The following is a 9869-nucleotide window of genomic DNA, read 5'->3' on the forward strand; positions in this document are numbered from 1 at the left end:
TCCTTGTGTGGATAATAACCATATTACTTGCGTGTATGTGTTGTCCAACTTGTCATTGGCTACATCGAAGTGCACGTAGAAGAAGACAATATGATTGACAGTATGTATTAAAACCTTAAATATAATTGATGACATGGGAAACAATGAGAGGGAGTACAAATGATATTTTTATTTTTTTTCAGAATTGGAATTTGAATCACTGTTACAGTGTACTTATTACATTGTCACCATTACAACACTAGAAGTTTAGAAAGTGGTCGCGGCAAAGAAAACAAAAATAGAACACAAAAAAGCAAATCAAGCACACCAACAATGCACGAGTGTGCAAGTACACCTGCATGTCTCTAGACACCAGTCGGAGCAATGGTGTCGTCGTCGCCGACGTTCTCCTTGGAGAGCTCCTCGAGCGACTTGCCCTTAGACTCTGGCACCAACAAGGAAAAGAGCAGGCCCAGGAAGTTTGTGCCTGCGAGCACAAAGAGTGCGTTGCGCATGCCGATTCCCCGTGAGTAGCCGGTCTCGGGCTTCTTCTGGTCCTGCGACGCATACAGGAACCCGAACGCGCCGATGATCGCGCCCGCCTTACCAGTAGCGGCAGAGATACCGTGGCATGTGGACCGGAGCCTCGCAGGGAAGATCTCAGCTGGCACAATGAAGGTTGTGCTGTTGGGGCCGAAGTTGGCGAAGAAGAAAGTGAGCCCATAGAGCACGACGAAGCCGGTATGGTGCCCTGGCTTCACCAAGTAGTCGTAAGGTATGGCGATTGCGAGCATGAAAATGGTCATCATGGTGAATCCCATGAGCTGGATCCAAAACCTGCCGATGATGTCGATGAAGGCGACGGTGAACCAGTAGCCGGGCACGGTGCCGCAGAGCGCGATGAGCGCTTGGGCGCGGGCGATGCGGTACAACTCCTCCAATGCATTCATAGTCTTGGCCGGCGGGATCCACCCGATCTTGGTGAAGATGTCCTTTTGGAACAGGTTCTGGCTGTAGAAGGCCACATCGAGCAGGAACCAAGTGCTTGTGGTCGCTAGCAAGTGCACCCCGTGGCGCTTCATGAACTGTCGCGAGAAGAGGCCCCAAGTATCACCAGTGGCCCGCTCACCCTGCACATTCTCCTCTGAGATCTCCTTGTTGAGCACCTTGGACATGTCTGATGTGGCTTGCTTCGTGTTGCCGGCGATGAGTGCTGTGTACCGCGCAGTTTCGGGCATCTTCATGCGCCAGTAGTAGGTCAGGGCGGCCGGGATGGTGCCGAACATGACGATGATGCGCCACACGTAGTCGGCCTCCGGGCCAATGGACGCCGCGGCGTCAATGTAGAATGGCGGTGCAGGGAATGCATGTCGGAATGCGGACGAGACGATGATCGTGACAATGGTACCAAATAGGATGCCAAACCCCTGCATGGCAAACACAGCGGCGATAAAGGTGCCGCGGGTCTTCTTGTTAGCATATTCCGACATGATGGTGGCGCTCAGAGGATAGTCGCCGCCGACGCCGAAGCCAAGCCAGAAGCGGAAGAAACATAGCGTCCCCATTACGCCCTTGGCCTCGTGTCCAAACGAGAGCCCGGACGCGATGGAGCAGAGGACCATGAGGATGAGCGTGAAGCCGTAGACGCTCTTGCGGCCGAGCTTGTCACCGAGCCAGCCGAAGAAGAGCTGGCCGGCAAGTGTGCCGCATAGGGCCACGCCGTTCACGGCGGCCGACACGTTTGCCGGGAGGTGGCCGGGCTCGTTGAGGGCAGGGTCGGTGTAGTAGATGCGCCCCAGCAGCTTGGTGACGAGGGCGATGCAGAAGAGGTCGTAGGCGTCCGTGAAGAAGCCCATGCCGGCGATCACGACCGCCTTGAAATGGTACAGTTGCGTCTTGGCAACATCGAGTGCTTTCAACACGTTGAGCTGTTCAGTCGCCATGGCCGCCGGCGATCTCTCAACTAAACTTCTGCCCCCTTCTGTACTTCTTCTGGTTCTCTCTTGTTTGTGTGCTTTGTACGGTGCTTCTAATACGTATATATAGCAGGCATAATGCAGGGTGAAGGCATACAGGTAAGGATATATTGTAGCATGCCAATCTAAAATTGCTAGTTGCAAGTATAAAATATCCTATCTACCGCATCGCTTGCAAGTACAACGGACTGTACATTATCAAGATGGTTCTTACAAAAATTATACGCAGAGTCAAATGTCTTGCCTTGAGAGCTACAGCTATGTCGGGGTACATTTCTATTATTAGAAAGATTAAGACATACCAACTTTTAGTTTTCATTCAGGTTTGTCCTTTGAGTTTCAGTACTATAGAATTGCGGGAAGAAAAATACTGAAACCAGATCATGGTTATGCTGGGAATATACCTGAAAGGAACAGATTGTACAGACACAAGCAAGCTTTGCAAGAAAAGGTCAAGATTATACGATGAGTTGTATCTTACGTTCTCCCTACTAGTACGGAACAGGTGACCTTTCTTGAAATATGGGGTTAATTTGTTCTCTCCTCGATACCTACATGGTATGCCAGGAAGAAGGTAGGCACTCTGCCAATTTCAGTAAGCCAGAGGAAAAAAAAAAAACTTCGATGATAAATGGATATGCAGTGCTAGGTCCTGCCGACAGCCACATACTTTTTTTTTCTTTCGTATTTCTGAGATAGCTTGTCATACTCATACAAATAAAACTTTTGAGATTGTTTTTCAACACTTGCTAGACCCAATTTCAGAATTCAGATATGCTTAAGAACAAAATAGAATGCAGCAGCCACATGTTCCAGAACATTGATCATTTTACATATATAAACTAACAGACATATACAGATTAAGGGTCTCGTTGGTCCACATGATACTAGAAACGCATAGCAAATATGTAGAATTGTGACACCATATAATTTTGAATTCTACATGAATATAGAACACGGGAATCTGTATAGACATTGTTTGGCTGTACCACAGGACAAATGTAAAAAAAAATCTTGAAGGATTAGGTGCATGGTGTTAAAGATGTCTTGTACTTTGTGTCATTTGACTTAAATCCTACATGAACTGAAAACAAGGGGTATGTATTAGAAGTTGTTTGGTTGTAGGTTGTAACACAGGAAACATGAAGAAATTTTCATGAAGGATATTAGGTGCATGAAATAGTTGTCACAGAAACAAAGGAAAATAACTTCAGAATTCATATTAGGTGCATGCAGCAGTCATATGTAGAACATTGGTCATCTGAAATATAAAAACTACTAAACAGTTTTTTGTAACAAGCTACTCCTAAACATATGCAGATTAAACAACAAGAGTGCAGAATTGAAAGCCGCGCTCCGTAATATTTAAATTGTTGACTTGCATCCTCCCACTTTCTTCGTTTCTCTTTGCCAAATTGCAATCGGTCCAGCGAATCACAGCTCATAATATAGCTGCGGCATTAGATCATCGTGAGAGCAGAACCTGATGTAGACAGTACTTAGCTTATTTAAGATCTTCCTGGCGGGAGAAAATTATGTGAAGATCCGAATATGCGGTGGAACCTTGCCAACTTGTCACTAGTTTGTAGTACTAATTTGCAGTGTAGACAGCCTTCACATGGTGTTGGTCTCCACGATAATACAGTCTTAATTATAAAGGGCTGCAGCTAAACTAATATAAGAGCTGTATAAGGGTCTCCACTCCTACCATCTTAAGGCTAGCTATAAGGGTCTCCACTCCTGCCATCATACCTGTGGAACTCATGGTGTCGTAGTTTACGTGATTAAAAATATTTGGACGAACTGTATAAGAGCAAAGTCATTGATCCGGAGAGAATTTATCAAACTCTTATCTATAACAACATCTGTTATCTACAACAGCTTTAAAATAAGTAAATAGCATGGCAGCAGAACAACCACAAACTTGGTATAAGAGATGAAATTATCAATGACAGCTTAATGAAGAAATTAGTAGTGTGAGATAGCATAAATAAAGTTCCGTCCAGTCAGTGAGAATGCAAATGATCGCTCATACTACTTGATAATATTCACTAGAAGGAATCCAGAACATTTCATTTATCGATTATAGTTATCGTGATAAATATTAGAGAAATGAAAAGGACAGCTAGTTAGATAGGAATGTTTTGTGTGTAGAAATTGTAGGATGTCTGAAATTGTTGTTGTATTGATCTGACCCTCATATGGAGTATATATTGAGTGCAATGAGGAGAGAGATTTTGGAGTAGAGAGCAAGTCGTATATGTTTAATCCAATCAAAAAGGTGTGATGGCACCCGGGAGTCTAGGCACCCTCCAATCTGTCCGTCCAATGGCAATAAGATTCGTGCAGCCTCTATCCAGTTACAGACCCATTGCAGTAGCAGTGTAATTAGGCAGGCTTTTTTGCATGCGGAACCAAGTTTGGCAGGGCTAGGCTGGCAGGAGGTCATGCGGTCATGGATGAAGTGACAGCATATAGATTCTGCATGCGGCCCACCCATATCACATGACTCAAGATTGTAAGAATTGAAATAAATAAAAGGAGAGTGTGTGTTGCACGCAAATGGTAGGAGAGAGAGTGTGTTGCATGAAAGGTTAAGAGAGAGAGAGTTGTCTGCTGCATGCCGAGTTATTAAAAGAGAGATACTAGTGTGTTGCATGCAAGGGAGGGAGTTGCATGCAAGGTTTAGAGAGAGAGTTGTCTACTTGTCACGTTAGAATAAAACCTAACTTCTCATATCCAGACAAGTGAAGAAAAAGTGCACAGTGATGGAATGGATCCCTGCATGCAGTACAGTGGCAAGGCCCATGTGCACCAGCTGGCGCACTGCAAATTACAACAGGATAACAGAACAGAGATCAGTTCACGAGGCAGGAGAAGCAGGGGGTGTCCCGACACCCGGGAGTTGAAAATCCGTTCTCTTAATCCAATTCTATCTCTAACTCCTAATATACATCTTTAAACCCAATATATATTCTAACATTGTGTAATATATGAAGTTGCACTGCATATGTATTACTCTCCCCGTTCCTAAATATAAGTCTTTTTAGAGATTTTTATATGGATTACATACGGATGTATATAGACGTATTTTAGAGTATACATTCACTCATTTTGCTCCGTATGTAGTCCATATTAGAATCTTTGGAAAGACTTAAATTTAGGAACCGAGGGAGGGAGTAGATGTTGATTATGTGCATTCATCAACTATTTTTAAACACAGTAGACATTTGGCCCTCCAGCGATTACTGGAAGCTCATGTTTATTTTTGTTGAAGTATGATGATCCCATTTAGTAGAACCGACGACTGTACATATTTTCTTGCTAAATCAATTTTCTTAATCATGCTCTAAATAAACATATCACTGTGTTAGATGAAATGTTTATTTGAGCAACCACCTTGTAATAGAATTTAAGTAACTTAGATATCATTCTAAACTTATTTTCCACAATACATTAAAAAATCAATGAACCTGCCTAGTATTTGTTCTAGAATGTAACAGCCATAGCTTATCCATCAGGAACACAGTTAGTTTCCCTCGGTACAATAAGAAAACAGCATGCAATATGTGAATGAAGACCACGGTTTCCTAATAAGTGTGGTTCCCTGATAGAAATTCGCTCAAATATGTCACTTCATTAACTATACACCAATATAAAGGAGACGACTTATGCTTAAGGTCATTCCGTCATTGTTACTTGTTAGCTGCAAACTCAGGTAATGTTACTTCCTGAAAGCAACCACTCTGACAATGAGATACGGCTCCTATAAACAATCCATCATCATCACGCTTGACAATTACATAAGTAATAAGTTGAATTATGCAAATCAAATGTCAGCCATGTCAATTTTGAATGGGTTGACATTTTTATTTTATTGTAGTTTTGACCATACTACCCCTCTAAGCAAATTGTCTCAATACCTACTGCTAGCTAAAACTATCCACCAATATACAGGAGAGAACGTATGCTTAAAGTCCATTAATCTTTTTCCGTAAAAAAACCCTTTTTGGGTAAGGTCCATTAATCTAAGGCACCATTGTTACTTGCAAGCTGCAAAGTTAATGTTTCATGAAATTCAGTCCAAAATCCACTTCCATGCAACTATCCACCAATATACAGGAGAGGACTTATGCTTAAGGTCCACCAACCACATAAGTAATAAGTTGAATTATGCAAATCAAATGTCAGCCGTGTAAATCTTAAATGGGTCGACATTTTTAGTTTATTGTCGTTTGATCATACTATCCTCTTTTAAGTTAATGTTTCAAGAAATTCACTCCAAGATGCCACTTTCATGCAACTATCCACCAGTATACATGAGAGGACTTATGCTTAAATTAATGTTTCAAGAAATCCACCGATATACTATCCTCTTTTAAGTGAATTTTTCAAGAAACTCACTCCAAAATGCCAGTTTCATGACTACGAGATACGACTCACTGTATACAATACATCATCATCATGCTTGACAATTACATAAGTAATTAGTTGAATTATGCAAATCAAATGTCAGCCGTGTCAATTTTAAATGGGTTGAAATTTTTAGTTTATTGTCGTTTTGACCATAAAATTGTCTCAATACCTACTGCTAGCTAAAACTAAAACAAAAACAGATCAAACATCTTGCTAGCAAAAAAAAAAAAAAAAAAAACAGCAGTCTGTTTTTCAAGCTGCCGGTGCCATGTCCTCGAGGGCGTTCCTACAGATATGCGAAAGGGAAACTCGTTGACTATTATACTGGCATGCGAGCTTTGGAAGCACTAGAACGGTTGTGCCTTCAGCGCTGACACAGTGACACTCCAAATGTCTCGCTGATCCTACAAACAGGTGGCGCCACTCCAAATGCAATGTCACTTGACCTAGAGCTTGCAATGTCAGTTAGAGTCATTCCACGCCATTGTCGGTCTATCAACCATGCTATGTGACGGAGGCACACCAAAGTAAACCTGAAGGCCTTCTGCCTCAAGCCACACTTGATAGTTAACAAGAGACGGAGGAGCAGGTGGTGCAGGGGGGACATGCCACCCCCCACCCCAAACGTCTTCGATCTGAACATCAACATCATGAATGTTTAAACCTTGGTTACCACAAGCATTGCCATTGCCTGGAGTAGCTGCATGTTGAGCAAGCCAGTTATTAAGTTGTTGTTCATACAGTTGTTCAACAGATAATCCATGATTATTAAGGTGCTGGCAGTTCTCACTATGATGAATTCAAAACATACTTTGATGGTGATTATAATTGGCTTACCATAAAAGTATACATAGCAGAAAAGTCGAGGTCAGCTGGGACACGAACATTATGTGTAGTTTGTGGTCGTCATATTCTCGCTAGTACTTTGTGTCAACGCTACACCTCTCTATTCATCAATCATGGCCGAATTCAAATTACTTGATGTAGAATTTGGGGATCGGGGAAGGGGGTCGAGAGTTCCTGAGCTACACGCACTTGCCGTGCCTCGACTTCTAGCCGTTCTGCCAGCCTGTCCCACTCACACCACACACGCCGGTTTAAGTATTCGGTACAGTGACTTAAGCCCACTCAGGCCCAGCAAGCCTAGCGGGCTGCTGAGGCTTGCGACGAGGCCTGGCCGTAGCTTGAACTGCAGCTTCCCGTGTCGCCTGCCCACTTGGAGGTTCTGGATCGCTGACAACTCCTCCTCCCTTAGAAACAGCTTGTCCCCAAGCCGGTGCGCGAGGAAACAACTGCTTGAGTGTTTCTTTGTCCTCCCAGGTAGCCAAATCTTCGGTAGAATCACTCCACCGGATCAGGACTTGGACGATCGAGTCATTGCCACGATGGACCACTCGTTGCTGCAACACCTGTTCAGGGACTTGCAAATGCGCGTCAGTGGGCGGTAACTGAGAACGAACCTGGCAGTCCGGCGCCAAAACCCGCTTCAGCAAGGAGACGTGAAACACTGGGTGTACACGGCTGGTAGCAGGCAAATCCAGTTGATAGGAAACCTCTCCCACGCGAGCAACGATCTTAAAGGGACCATAGTACTTAAAAGCCAGCTTGTGATTGGCCCGAGGAGCAACGGACGACTGGAGGTAAGGTTGCAGCTTCAAGAAGACAGACTCGCCAGCAGAAAAGGTGTGTTCAGTACGGTGTTTGTCAGCTTGAACTTTCATGCGTTGCTGAGCACGCACAGGTGCTGGCGGACTGAATCGATGACCACTTTGCGTTGTGACAGCCACTGCTGAAGATCTTCAGACTGAACTGCATCATCAGTCATCAGTCCAAAGTGGCGCGGAGGATGCCCATAAATGATTTCAAACGGGGTAGAGCGAGTAGCAGAGTGCCAATTGGTGTTATACCAAAACTCACACAATGGTATCCACTGAGCCCAACGAGCAGGATGAGCACTGACAAAACAGCGAAGAAAACACTCCACCTGTTGATTTACACGCTCTATTTGGCCGTCAGATTGAGGGTGCCGAGCAGAGCTCATTCGCAGCAAGATTCCGGACCTGCTAAAGAGCTCTTTCCAGAAGAGGCTAGTGAAAATGCGGTCGCGATCTGACACAATGGAGAGCGGCATCCCATGAAGCTTATAAACTGAATTCAAGAAAGCTTTAGCAACTGTTTGAGCAGTGAATGGATGGTGCAACGGAACGAAATGGCCATACTGCGACAGCTTGTCAATGATCACTAGTAAACAGTTATATCTGCCCGATGTAGGTAACCCCTCCACGAAGTCCATGGTGACCATTTCCCACGGCATGTTTGGAACGGGCAGCGGCTGCAGTAGCCCTGGGTAAGGTGTGCGCTCAGGCTTAGCTTGCTGACAGGTCACACAATGGCGCACAAACTGTTTGATAAATCACGCATTCCTGCCCAACGGAAAAGCTGGCAAACTCTTTTGTACGTGACAGGGAAACCAGAATGGCCACCGACCGGGCTATCATGGAAGGCGCTTACGACTTTCTGATGTAAGGCAGGTGTGTTTCCAATCCAGATGCAATTATCAACACGAAGCAATCCAGCTTTTAATGAAAACTTCTTGTCAGCTTCAGGGTCAGTTGCTAAGCGTTGCAGTAATCCAGCACAGAAAGGATTGTCCGAGTAACTGTCCAATATTTCTATGAGCCAGAGCGGCTAAACTGACGACACGGCCAAAACTTCAGGTAAAGCTTCAGAAGATTTGTGTGGTCTGCGCGATAGCGAATCAGCTACACCATTTTCACTGCCCTTCTTGTAACAAATAGTGTAGCTGAGCCCCAAGAGTTTGGTAAGAGCCTTCCGTTGCCACACTGTATGTAGTCTTTGTTCAGACAGGCTAGACAGACTGCGTTGATCTGTTCTGATAACAAATTCAGACAACTGCAATTACTGACGCCAATGGTCGACAGCTAGCAGTATAGCTAGGTATTCCTTTTCATAGACAGATAAGGTTTGATTCCTAGGGCCCAAGGCCTTACTCACATAAGCCAGTGGATGCCCATCTTGCATGAGAACTGCTCCAATCCCCACATCACAGGCATCTGTCTCAATTACAAATTTCTTGGAGAAATCAGGGAGGGCTAGAACAGGAGCTGAAACCATAGCTTGTTTGAGGGCCTCAAAGGATTGTTGCTCAATGTCTGTCCAGTGGAAGAACACCCCTTTCTTGAGAAGATTTGTGAGGGGCCTGCTGATCACTCCTAAAAGTTTGATGAACTTTCTGTAATACCCAGCCAGACCAAGAAATCCTCTGACCTCCTTGACAGTAACAGGAACAGGCCAGTTCTGAATAGTTTCAATTTTAGTTGGGTCTGTAGCAACTCCCTGTCCACTGATAACATGCCCTAAATATTCAACCTGCTGCTGAGCATAGGTGCATTTAGACAACATAACTTGCCACTGTTTTTTTTAAGGAGCTGCAACACCTCCTCCAAATGTTGTAGGTGCTGAGAATATGTGATACTG

The 9869-nt window shown here is 44.3% G+C and overlaps 1 protein-coding gene across 1 annotated transcript; it reads right to left on the reverse strand.

The window, feature by feature from the left end:
- LOC109745936 (inorganic phosphate transporter 1-2-like) lies at positions 1 to 2112 on the reverse strand. The gene has a single exon (XM_020305049.4). It carries the CDS (start codon positions 1920 to 1922, stop codon positions 345 to 347), a length of 1578 nt encoding a protein of 525 aa, XP_020160638.1. The 5' UTR covers positions 1923 to 2112; the 3' UTR covers positions 1 to 344.
- Positions 2113 to 9869: the final 7757 nt, after the last annotated feature.

Source organism: Aegilops tauschii, chromosome 4 (genome assembly GCF_002575655.3).
Source record: "Aegilops tauschii subsp. strangulata cultivar AL8/78 chromosome 4, Aet v6.0, whole genome shotgun sequence".
In the NCBI taxonomy this organism is placed as follows: domain Eukaryota; kingdom Viridiplantae; phylum Streptophyta; class Magnoliopsida; order Poales; family Poaceae; genus Aegilops; species Aegilops tauschii.

What these genes read in the sequence shown, in the direction of transcription:
- LOC109745936 (XM_020305049.4), bottom strand. Translation starts at nt 1,922, where the DNA reads ATGGCGACTGAACAGCTCAACGTGTTGAAAGCACTCGATGTTGCCAAG.